This window comes from Sphaeramia orbicularis, chromosome 3, assembly GCF_902148855.1.
Source record: "Sphaeramia orbicularis chromosome 3, fSphaOr1.1, whole genome shotgun sequence".
In the NCBI taxonomy this organism is placed as follows: Eukaryota; Metazoa; Chordata; class Actinopteri; order Kurtiformes; family Apogonidae; genus Sphaeramia; species Sphaeramia orbicularis.
The window spans coordinates 23,327,456-23,340,742 of NC_043959.1; the positions used below are offsets into that span (position 1 = coordinate 23,327,456).

Genomic DNA, 13,287 nt, shown 5'->3' on the forward strand with positions numbered 1-13,287 from the left:
ACCCTTTAAACGATCTTTTTTGATCACGATGTCACTACATTTTTTGATGCAAAAAACAAAATATGATTTTTTCTCAAAATACTACATAAAAATTGGATTACATATTATTTGATTTTTGCAGCCTGGCATATGTCAATGATTAACAGCAACATTAACAACGTTAATAAATTAATTTAGATCCTCACCACTCAAATGAAGCCCAGATATTAGTAAAAGCATGATTGATGCCTTAATGGCTTACGGATCAAAAACAGTGCTTATAATGGAAGAAATAGTGCATTTTTGGCACAGTTGGGAGACAGATGCTAGTCTTGTAATTTTCTTTTGTTTACAATGTGCAAATTTTAGTTGGTGGCCAGAATTTTAAAGATCATGCAAAAATAAACAACTTTTGAATTCTAACCTTATTTAAATTGTGAAAAATAATATGAAGTTTTTTAACACTAAGTGCAAAGTGTGCCTAAAAAGTGCACCCGGATACCGGAGGGTTAAATAAAAGTTATGATGATCTGCTGTCACTAATTCCTGCCTGTACAGTACATGCTGACAAGTTCAGAAATAAAGCTGCCTGTTTGGGCTGTAAAATAGTCTGAAATGGTTTAAGTTAAACAACCCTGTGTGTCCTCAATCAGAAGAAAACCCATCTATTTTGCAGGAATTTATAATTCCTTGAGAGGGCTCTCAATTTTACGGAATAGCAGCCAGCCTTAATGGAATGTTATTGGATCGTATCAACGGGAGGCGATAGATGAGAGCCCGTGTAATTTGGGCAGAGGGGCTGTCTATTTTTCACTGGAGGAGAGAAACTATCGATTAGAGGATTCAAATTCCATTAGATCAAGTTGGGCCCTCATTCATCACATCCACAGATGGGTGGAGGACACGCTGCTTAGCAACCAGCGGAGGAATACATGATGCTATGAGAGACAAGAAGGAGGGACATCTCAGCACAGGAACAGTGGAGGAGTGTGTGTGTGTCCTCAGATTTGTGTGTGTGTTTGTTTTATCGCTGCGTAATGTGTGTGCTCTCCCATCAGCTCAGTGAAAACCGCTCTATCCACAGGAGGCTGAGAGTAATGAAGTTTCCTTAAGAGGAACTTAAACAAGGATTAGACAGATCAATCACCCAGCGCTACAGCATCACCACAAACACACACACACACACACACACTCCTCCAGGGCCCTATCTCTCTCTCCACAGCCCTCGTTCTCTGTCGTTTTCCCACAAACTCTATTTCTGCACTTTGCAGGTGTGTATCTCCGCAGCACACACACATTGCACATTAGGGTTAGACTGACATATTGGTTCATCAATATGCGCCACCAATACATGAGATATCAGAGAGATAGTGAGGATCCAAAAAGCAAATTAAAATTAGTTAATATAGAAAGTTACATTGGAAAGGTGCAAAGCCTTTACAGTGTATAGTCTACTTTATGTTTATTTAACAAACTTAGATCAGAAGATGTTAGGACAGTGGTTCCCAACCTTTTTTTTGCTCATGACCTCATTTTAACATCACAAATTTCTGGTGACCCCAGACATTGAAAACAGAGACATTTTTCTCTTGGATATGTCTTATCGGGGCCAGGTGGGTGAAGAAATCTTTCCATTCTCTGTTCGGTCTGGTTTTCTGACTGTGACTGTGTCCGGGTAGGTTGAAGTGTAGTAACACACGTGGTCACATGGTCGGGTCATTCAAGATATGCCCTCTCAGATATTATATCCTGAATTTTATTTGAACTTGATTTTTATTAGGAAAAGTGTGTGGTGTTTTAATTATAATGATATATATAGAGAGAATCATTAAAAAATATTTTTTATTAGTAATTGTATTTTATTTTTTATCAATTACTAGAAATTTCAGGCGACCCCATTTGAATTCCAGGCGATCCCACGTTGGGTCATGACCCCAAGGTTGAAAAACACTGAGTTAGGATTTGATGGAAATTTTATAAATCTAAATATATATAAATACAATTGCAAATGGCAGATTTATTTTTTCTCTTTGTATTTCATGTTTCACAAATGTATATGTTCAACCTGTCTTCCCTACACTTTATTTTTTGTAACTTGCTGCTGTCAACTGTGAAATTTCTGCATGGTGTGATCTATAAAAGCTATGCTATGCTATCTTATCTTATCACATCTTAAAACAGATTAAATATTTCAGGTAATTTTTTAAAAACTTGCTGCTGTCTACTGTGATATTTCCGCATGGTGGGATCGAGTTATGTTATGTTATGTTATGTTATGTTATGTTATGTGACGCTATGCTATGCTATGCTATGCTATGTTATGTTATGCTATATTATGTTATGTTATGCTATACTATGCTATGCTATGTTATGTTGCGTTATGTTATGCTATGCTATGCTATGTTATGTTATGCTATGCCATGCTATGCTATGTTATGCTATACTATGCTATGTTATGCTATACTATGCTATGTTATGTTGTGTTATGTTATGCTATGTTATGTTATGCTATACTATATTATGTTATGTTATGCTATACTATATTATGTTATGTTATGCTATACTATATTATGTTATGTTATGCTGTGCTATATTAAAACAGACTAAATATTTCACTTTATTTTTTGTAACTTGCTGCTGTCAACTGTGAAATTTCCGCATGGTGGGATCGAGCTATGTTATGTTATGTTATGTTATGTTATGTTATGTGACGCTATGCTATGTTATGCTATGCTATGTTATGTTATGCTATACTATGTTATGTTATGCTATACTATGCTATGTTGCGTTATGTTATGCTATGCTATGCTATGTTATGTTATGCTATGCCATGCTATGCTATGTTATGCTATACTATGCTATGCTATGTTATGTTGTGTTATGATATGTTATGTTATGCTATACTATGCTATGTTATGTTATGTTATGCTGTGCTATATTAAAACAGACTAAATATTTCACTTTATTTTTTGAAACTTGCTGCTGTCAACTGTGAAATTTTCGCATGGTGGGATCTATAAATGTTATGTTATGTTACGCTACATTGTAACAGACTAAATATTTCAGGTGATGTGTTTACCTGTATGACTGTTGGTTCAGAGATGAGCGTTTCTGCTTTCACCACTTCCACCACAGCTTCAGGAACCACAGCCTTCTTCATGCAGGCCATGTTGAAACCGTACACATTGTCCCAGAATGCAATGCGCTCCTGGTGCCTTTGCATATCCCCTGCTGCTGCCAGGCTGATGTTACAGAGATCTGGATAGACTGTGGACAGACGAGAGGAAATGATAAAAAAAAAAAAAGCATGTTGAGGTTTATTCAAAATTAATCTCAAACAAGTGCACTTCTATTTAACCCTTTTTAGATTGTGTCTCCGGTGCCACATTTTTACATTCACCATTACGCAAAGTACTGTATCCCTATATGAGCCATTTACGCTATTGACAAAATTCAAAACTCATCTAAAAACTAATACTGGGTTCTTTCTATTGATTTATGACAGATTAGGGTAGAAGCCTGGATTGGCTTGGGGAGTGGGGTGGAAGTGGACTGAGCAGAGAGCAGCAGAGTGCAGTCGGTGAGAGAGAGAGATGGAAGATTTTTATTACATTTAGCAGCGTTTTAGCAGTGTATTTGCGGTGAATTTTTGTAAACTGTATATAATACTGATAATGCTGTTTTGGCGTGTTGTACCAATGTGATTTGCCATGATTTTGTCGAGTTTTGGTGGTTTTTTTTTTTGCCTTTTTCCCCCACTGTTTGTATCTGTATTTTTCTGGTTTGTATAGTTCAATGATAGTTTTATTTTAACTGGAAATATTATACAAATGTATGTATATTTATATATGTGAAAATCTATATCTAAAAGAGCTAGCCAAGGCAATAAGAGAAGCACTACCTGTAAAAGAAGCAGATCATGGATGTTTCTGTCAGTGAAATGAAGTGCTCTGTCTACAACTAGATGGAACGTGAACAGAGGCTATCGCACAGTGTAAAAATGACCAGTAATTATAAAAGAAAAAATAAGAAGAAGCTGTAACATGAAAACAGAATGCTCTAGACATACAAATATTTGAGCTCATGTAAAATAATCGTAAGTTTATTTCTGTAATCTCATAGAGTTTTGTTATGCACATTTACAGTTTTTTTTCATAATAAATATAAAAAATTCAAGCCTGTATTTTTCTATATAACACACTGTTTTCAGCATTTATTACACACAATAATGATAATTAATGGCCACATAATGAAAGTCAAGTTCTTCCTGAAAAAAAGGTGCAAAAGAATTGGCAAAAAGATATTTTCTGATGCAAAAACAACAAAAATAACACTGGTCAACAACAAATTTATTGTTTAAGTTTTTTGAGCTGATTTGGGATAATTTTGGTGTGCTGAATCCAAAAATCCCATTAATTTTGCTCAATCAGGTCAACTTTCTGAACTATGCTACATATTGGCTTTTTAACATTTTTGCTTACATTATGGGCATTTTCACATCATATGATACAAAATTCTTTCATATTTCTTGCAGTAAACGAGTTCTGAAGACTTTACTTTTGCCAATTTATGATTAATGGTTTTTTTAATATTACATGTGAATGAAATGGCTTCGACTAGAAGATCTTGCAAAAATAAGCCTGATGTATTCTGCTATATCTGCGGTGAATACACCATTGTACCTAACAGGAATCAAGTCACAAGTTTCATAAAGTGTGCTTACCAATCTTATTTTGGTATTAATTATTATATTTTGTGAGAAGATCAAATTTTTCAAAATCAAATTAGCAAAAAAACCTGACCTGATTGAGAAAAACCGATGTCATTTTTGGATTTAGCGGTGCAAAATGGTCCCAATTCAGTTGAAAAAACCTAGACAACTTGCAAAAAACATTTTTTTGTAACCCAGTGTAATTCTGGGCAGCCTGTTATAATGGTAGTCCTTACAGGGTTAATAATATTTCAACATGTTGTGTGTTCATTTTTAGATAAAACGGAATTTTGTCAGTTGTTTACCTCCATGTGCTTCAGAAATTCATCATTCAATGCACAAATGGATAGTATATATACTGTGTCAAACCTCAAAACAAAGCGCTGTACATTCAAAAGACACAAAAACAAAGCCATGCAGTAAACACATGCATCAACGTCTGTACGCTTGGAGGTCAGTACTTCTCAAAGCGCAGCGTCAGTGGACTTAACTTTTGTCAGGCTGCGGGGTTAGATAAGAGGAGGAGGCAGTGAAACCTGTCCTGATAAACAGTATCTAATCAGTGCTGACACATGTTTAATATTAACTAATTCACTGGCTCACAAAAGCATTCAGCAAATTTAATCACAGGCCTCATGTGGGTGTGGAGCATGGCATCAATTTTAAGGGACTGCAGTAATGACTGAATCCATCACGTGTGCACAAAAACATGCCCCGATGACCACTCTGCCCTACTTTTACACCGCATACTCAAAGGAATTTACGTTCTTTTGTTATTGTCAAAAAAAAAAAAAAATCCTCTTTACAGGTTCTGTGCAGCAGCAATGAATTCACCTTACAAACGGTACCCTCTGCAGATATGTGCCCAGATTTATCCTCTGAAGATGATTAAAAACACCTCACTGAGCCTCGTCATTGTGCTGGATCACATGTTTCTTTAGGAAACAGAGGGAAACAATAGTTTTTACCAACAATGATAAAAAGAAGTGGTTAGATTATGTTATAATTGAATTGATAATCAACAGATACACTTCTGATCAAAATTCTTAAGAAAAACTGCAAGAATTTACATGTCGCACTGTTGGATCTTCAAAAGGTTCTAAGCAGTTTCGAAATGCAAAAAGAAGAAATGGGAGTGAAACAAAAAAAATGTGTGTAAGCAATTTATTGAAAATAACAATTAAACTGAAATAGGCTGTTCATCAGCCGGTCAAAAGTTTAAGACCACAGCCTTTAAAAGCCAAAATCTGTGCAAAAATGTGGATTCAATGTCCTTTTCTCTCACATATTCACACGGTCATGACCTCCTGATGCCTCATTCCCATTTCTTCTTTCTGCATTTTGAAACTCTACTTAGAATCTTCTTAACCCTTTCATCCATAGTGGTCACTACAGTGGACAGCTGTTCTACAGCTGTTCTCTTGTATATTCATGAGTTTTGTTATTTTAGTTCATATCAGCCAACACAGTGGACGCTTATACATCATCCCATAAACTGCAATTCATCCCATAACTGTAACTTTGCTGTTCTTGATAAACCTGATCTGCAGTAACATGTTTTAATGTAAATTAATTATTTGTTAGACTTTTTTTTTTTTTTTGCATATTACCTCCATGAAGTGAGTAATAACTAGCAGTAGAATATGTTAAAATGTGAGAAAACATCAGATTAGTAGGATTAAAATCTTTTCATTTGTTTTTATCTCACTTTCTGATATTGGGTTTTAAACATGTTTCTTTACTTCAAAAATTAAACGCATGGACATTTTTGTAACTTCATTAAAAAAAACTCAATTGCTTTTTTTTCATAAAAACAAGAAGAAAGAAAAAAATCTTGACTATGGTTGTCATAATTCGTGCATGAAAGGGTTAAGATCCAACAGTACAAAATGTAAATTCTTGTAATTTTTCAACTGGTCTTAAAATTTTGATCAGAAGTGTATACTAAAAACAATGATCATATACCCATTAAACTCCATTTAACACCAGCTTTACACATGCACACAGATACATAGTTACCTCTGCCAAGGAGGTTACGTTTTTGTCGGCATTGGTTTGTCTGTCTGTCTGTTTGTGTGCAAGATAACTCAAAAAGTTATGGACAGATTTGGATGAAAATTTCAGGAAATGTTGATACTGGCACAAGGAACAAATTATTAAATTTTGGTGGTGATCGGGGGTGGGGGGACCACGGGGGCCCACTGATCTGCCTTGGTGGAGGTCTGCGCTCTAAAAGCGCTTCTAGTTTCATAATGGACGTTGGTTGATATCTTCACAGGATGATTCGACATGGGCTGATAACGGGCCAAATAACAGAAAAAACAGAGACAAAAGATCAGCCCCATGTTTTCAACCATAGTTGTGACTGATCATTCTGATGATTTTTATTGAGTTGAAATGTAATATCAAAATGTAGCATAAGCTAGTTCTGGAGGTTTCACATCTGCAATTCTGGTGGAAACTAAAAAGGTCCAACACTGCAGATGAAACAGCATAGATGTCAAAGTATTCTTAATTAAATCTTATTGCATGTTTTTATAATTGCTTTAGAGTTGTATTGAAAATGCTGTGGTTCTTTACTTTGTGATGCATCTATGCATTAACTGATACAGAAATAGAAAGGTATGATCAAATGTTGGGACATAAAGTATTTTTCGGCACAGGTGTGTCTAAGTTCAGAATAAACGAATGGACCGACATGTGCTACTGCAGCAATATTTTCCGAAAAGTCCCCATTAGCAATGACTCCTTATCGAGCAGAATTTTTTGTTTTTAATTCAGAATGGAACAATCTGAGGCACTTTACTAAAACCAAGAGTACAGAGTGTCTCAATCTCAAATCAAATTAACAGCCCTGTTTACTCATTTCTTTGTTCTAAAGAAGAAAACAATCACTAACAGTCTCTTTGTCCATTAGCCTCTTTATTACCTCAGGTAGGTCTGCTAATGAACGTTGCACAGCCCTGATAATAACGTGGCTCTGAGCTCCCACTTTGCTGGTAACTGCATCAAAAAAGGGAATGAAAATATTATCACACCTAATGAAGATTCTTCAATGGAGGCAGAGGAGACGCTGGAGTGGCCTTTGGAGACTTTTAGGTTAAAGAATTTGAGCTGATTGAACCTGTTTCCAAAGACGACTGAAAGAGCTGGTTGGTCATTGTTTAATATTATTATTATTATTATTATTATTATTATTATTATTATTATTATTATCATCATCATCATTATCATTATCATTATTATTATTATTGTTATTATTGTTCAGCCAAAACTGCAAAGGGTGTTTAGTTTGAGACAAAGCTCATTGTCACTCCTCATATTACATAACACTATCTGTTGAATGAGCATTATCCATGCTCTCAAATGAGCATTAAACATGAGCCTTAATGTCTTTTCAGAGTATTTTCATATCTGAATGGAGTTCTCTGTTAATATTCTTGGTGATTAGGCCAAAGCTGAGATGCTCCCAGCGGCCGGTGTCCCTGCTGTGAAGTCACATTAGAAAACATGCAGGCCTACGGCCAAACCACAGATTACAATACACTCATGAAGACACATATAAGTCAATTACTGCACTTTGGTCTCCGTGGAAAAATATTTATGCACAATGGCCATATCTAGTGACAAACAAAAAGTAAAGTTAACTCCTTAAATGTAATAAAGCAAGTAATTTCAGATTTACCTGAACTGGGTAAATTGGCAAGAGTGCAATCTTCACCAAAAAAAACATGCTGTCAGGAGTGGTCAGTTCTATAGTTTATCTACTAACAATGTGCTATTTACTATGTGTGATTTAAATAATTACAAATGCAATGAATTGTGAACATGCCCACCTGATGATTGTGCAGGTTTTTCCACTTACAATAAAGGTGCATAGATCAATTTTTACCTGTAATATGGAAAAATAAGTGTGTATCACAGGAAACCACAATGACAACATACACCAGGAGGGTTTAAGAGTGGAACATAATGGAAGTTGGGGCTGCATGATATTGGAAAAAACTGACATTGCAATATTTTTTAACCCTGCAATATACACTGCGATACGAAAAAATACTCTGGAGGATACACAGGGTGGGGAAGCAAAATTTACAATGAACATTAAGTTGTTTTTTCTCAGCAGGCACTACGTCAATTGTTTTGAAACCAAACATATATTGATGTCATAATCATACCTAACACTATTATCCATACCTTTTCAGAAACTTTTGCCCATATGAGTAATCAGGAAAGCAAACGTCAAAGAGTGTGTGATTTGCTGAATGCACTCGTCACACCAAAGGAGATTTCAAAAATAGTTGGCGTGTCCATAAAGACTGTTTAGAATGTAAAGAAGAGAATGACTATGAGCAAAACTATTACGAGAAAGTCTGGAAGATACTATTAAAGAAGAATGGGAGAAGTTGTCACATCGAATATTTGAGGAACACTTGCGCAAGTTTCAGGAAGCGTGTGAAGGCAGTTATTGAGAAAGAAGGAGGACACATAGAATCAAAACATTTTCTATTATGTCAATTTTCTTGTGGCAAATAAATTCTCATGACTTTCAATAAACTAATTGGTCATACACTGTCTTTCAATCCCTGCCTCAAAATATTGTAAATTTTGCTTCCCCACCCTGTATAATAGCTGTGTGGCGATGTAAGTGTTGTATATCGTAAATGAGTAGTGTTACCACTCACTGTGGCTACAGGTGCAAGGCACTGTGGACACCGATATCAATATCATCCTTCTTGTAGCCGAAATAATTCCAGAGAACTGATGTTGCTTTTCTTTTTGGCACCGAGTCTTTGTTTTGATTTTCTCTTGTTCGGAGCTCATTTTTCAATGTTGTTACCAGTGACTCACTCCATGTGCAGAGGCGTGGTCTGCTTCGGCAAACTGATTAAGAACGATTGTGATTGGTGGATCGCTGTGTGCAGTGTGTGTCAGGTATCCAGCTGGAAATTAGATGAGAACACGTTGAGTTCATTTACTGCAGAAGTATCATAATGTTACGAAGCAAACCTCTGGAGCCACCTGAAGAAGTCATCCCTTCAAGCACAGAAACAGCCATTGTTTTTTAACCACGATATGCACATTTTAATTTCTTCCGCCTGAATGAGCGTTAGTGCTTTGTCTCACGTAACCTTCGACACGTCGGCCCATAAAGCGTGTGAATGGATGGCGACAGCTCGGTGATGGGCGACTCACGGCCTTTCGTTATTGGCTGGAACCTGCCTGTGACCCTGTGAGTGTCACCATACCTAATGACGCCCTCACACACACTGCAGATTTGTCACACTCCTCTCTGATTACTGAACCAATCGAGTCATTCTGAGGGCCAGGTGAGAGGGGGAAGGCAGAGGGGGCTGCTGATTGGGCGGAATCCGACAGACGCCCTGAAAAAGGAAAGGAGTCGGATGTAGGAATAGGTGAAGGAGGGGGGGGCTGCAGCCGTGTGGATGGAGATGGAGGAAGACGAAGAGGAAGAAAAGGGGGTGGGGAGGTGGGGGTTAGACGGGCCTCCCCAGATTCATGGCTTTGACATCTGCGTCCTTCTCGACTCGCTGCTCACAGCCCGTTTGTCAAATACCCCCCCCTTTTTCTCCCCGACGCCCCCATTGGTCGGCAGTGAAAGTGGGAAAGACTGTGTGTGTGAGAAGGGGGTGGGGGGGCATGGGACAAAACAGATCCCTTTTCCCTGGACACAGTGCTGTGCCAGGCAGGCAGGGACACATTTAAGGATGAAGGGGAGGTTAATGTAGTGCGGAGAATGAGGGAGCTGCTGTAACGTGCTTCTAATGTAGCTTAAACACACATAGGGTAGCAGTGCTGCAGGGCTCCACCGATAACTCAGCACAGACGTGAGCACACACACTCCGAATTAAAATCAACTCAGGAGCTCACGTTGATCATTCTAACACAACACAATCACTCAAACAGACTCAGTCGGGCTGCAAAATTTCACATGAAGGGTTCTTCTTTTGTGGTTTTTGAGAAATTCATGGTGACTTAACAGATTTCCACATACTTCCACTACTCTGGGTAAATTTAGTTAGAATTAACCCATAAAGACCTAGTGCTACTTTTGTGGTAGTTCCTAAATACATTTCTCTCTAGATTTCACATTTTTTAAGTGATTTATCACTGTTTATTCTAATATTATCCTCTATATTTTGCATTTTTTCAATGAAAATCAAGTATTTTCCTATATTTAATTTACTAATCATGTTGATGTTCATTAAAACTTTCATTAGAGTTGAGGGTTGTTATTTCAGGAAAAGAGAAAACTGAAGAAAAAGTGATTTTCCCAGCAAATATATCATTAACTGAACATAAAACAAGTGTCTCCATCCACTGTCATGGATCCAACTCCATGGGTTTTACTGGTGAATCAATGTTGTAGAAGATGACAGTGTTTCCACGGTAACTAAAGAGTCTCTGAATGTCCAAATGGGTCATATCTGATGACCATGAAAAGATGACAAACTGTATTTTACACCAATTATTTACATGTATTGATAGGATTAGTGGATTAGCAGTTATTAAACATTTTACATCAGCAGATGATTTTGGTTGCCAGTGGATGTTTGGGTCTTTATGCGTAAAACTAAGTAATACCCATCAGAAGGTCGCTCCTTGTGCGTCAGGGCTCGTCATCATCAGGTCCAGCCTCATTTCAGATGATGCATAGTTAAAGCTACAGTATTGGACAGTTTTCTTGACATCATTGGGCAAAAATTCCATAATTTTCTTTCAGCAAACTGTAATTCACATGGTATGAGAGAAAATGAGAGTTCCACCCCATTTACAAAATCTATGCAGTAACACAGACTTGAATATTTTCAGACAGGTGGAGGTTTCTTAAAATTTAGTCAGTGAAAGTGACTCTTTTGTTAAAATTTCCTTTATTTTACCAAGTGAAAGCCTTAATGAAATGAAGAATTAATTTTCTCTGTGGCTCGATGCAGAGACCAGGAAAAGCTTCTTCACTTTTTAACAACTGCTTGAAAACAATATTGAGGTTATGTATATTTATAATAGGCCTTTTGATTTGGACCAAGAGGAAAGAGCTGCATACGTTTCTCCTAGTGCAGGTCTAGGAGTCCTTTATTATAAGTCTAGCCTTGAAATATGAGTTTATCAAATTTTATATGTCTAAGCTAAATCTCATTTGAAAATTTTTGTAATTATTATTTTATTTCTAATCTTGCAGAGGGCCCTACAGAGCCTTTTTTTGGCAAAACACTGAAATTGACAGAAGCTGCATGGCAATATAGTAAAAAAAATAAATAAAAAATTTGTTCTCTTTTCTTCTCAGAGTTCCTGCACATGTGTTTTCTGGCACATATATATATATATATATATATATATATTTAAATCTTTTATTCTTATAGTGTTTTTATCTAATTGTTTTTATCATGGCTAAAATGCATCGTAATTTCATTCTGCAGTGCATCTCTGATGTAATGTCTGAATGACAATAAAGAAATCTGAATCTGCATTAGCAAGAGGCAACAAAGCCATTTCCATGTTTGTTGTTGCTGTGGCCATAATGAGGCTGCGTGGAACTCCACTTCCCACAATGCATGTCGCGACAAATTTCCAAAAATGCCCAAGTGACCTACCGGCTCTGTTTGTAGACAAATGGATTGTTTAGGTGGAGTACACACTGAAATTGTTCACCATGAGAGAAGAGATTCATGTGAGTAATCACCGAAAAACTTACAGATTTGTGATACTTAGGATATGACTGGGGTTTTACAGATTTGATGAAAAATTGGGAACAAAAGTCATATGCAGCTTTAAGGTGACACTGAATTTAAGTTGTGTTAAATCTGTACAGTACAATGGCTGAATATACATAAACAAGACAACATTGCACCTTCAAAACAAGCAAAAAAGGTCCTTAGGTGTTTAGGATTTGGCTCCAGTGGTTTTATTTTGGTCCATTTGGATTCGATACATGAGCCTAATAATACAAAGTTTAAAACCTCAGGAGGGGGCTGCATTTCTGAACTTTTTCTAGAGGGTGCTATTGAACCATTTTGGCATTCCCTAGAGTTTAAGGTTACTGTAGTTAATTCCTCCGACACCGACGGTATTTGATGCATGAAAACGGTTTTATTACATATTCTATTTATGGTGTATTATCTGTTATACACAGTCCGCAAAAAGAGCTCAATGATGAGGCAAGGGAAGGACAAGAGAGTCAGTGAATAAATATTTATGTCCAGTTATAGAGAGAAGGGACACAGTCACCTTTTCCACTGTGGAATGTGTGTGGGGTGGCACTAAAGGAAGCATAAAAAGCACTCACTATAGTAAACTGTATCATGTGTCATGGTTTGTGTTTGTATCATTGAGTCATTTTGGGGACAGTGTATCATGGTTAATAGTGATGTCAGAGTTACATGGATATCTGAGAGTAATACCAACTGGATAACTGTAATGTTTGATGAAGGTTTAGCACAGAGAAAACAGCCTGCAGGTGTTTTTCATGTGTCCTGGGAGTGTTTTAGATAGTAAAACAAAGTCATCACACAAACATTAGGTCAGTGCTCTGGAGGCAGTTTTTTTTTTCCAGATCATCTTTTAACTCGCAGCAGCTG

General features: G+C 36.8%; 1 protein-coding gene across 1 annotated transcript in view; it reads right to left on the minus strand.

Moving 5' to 3' along the window:
• The window catches only part of prmt3 (protein arginine methyltransferase 3), a 142,103-nt gene that overhangs the window by 68,917 nt on the left and 59,899 nt on the right, over nucleotides 1-13,287 (minus strand). Inside the window, exon 12 of the mRNA XM_030131078.1 lies at nucleotides 3,059-3,246. Within this exon, the coding sequence (XP_029986938.1) occupies nucleotides 3,059-3,246 (188 nt within the window). The remainder of the gene's footprint in view (nucleotides 1-3,058; nucleotides 3,247-13,287) is intronic.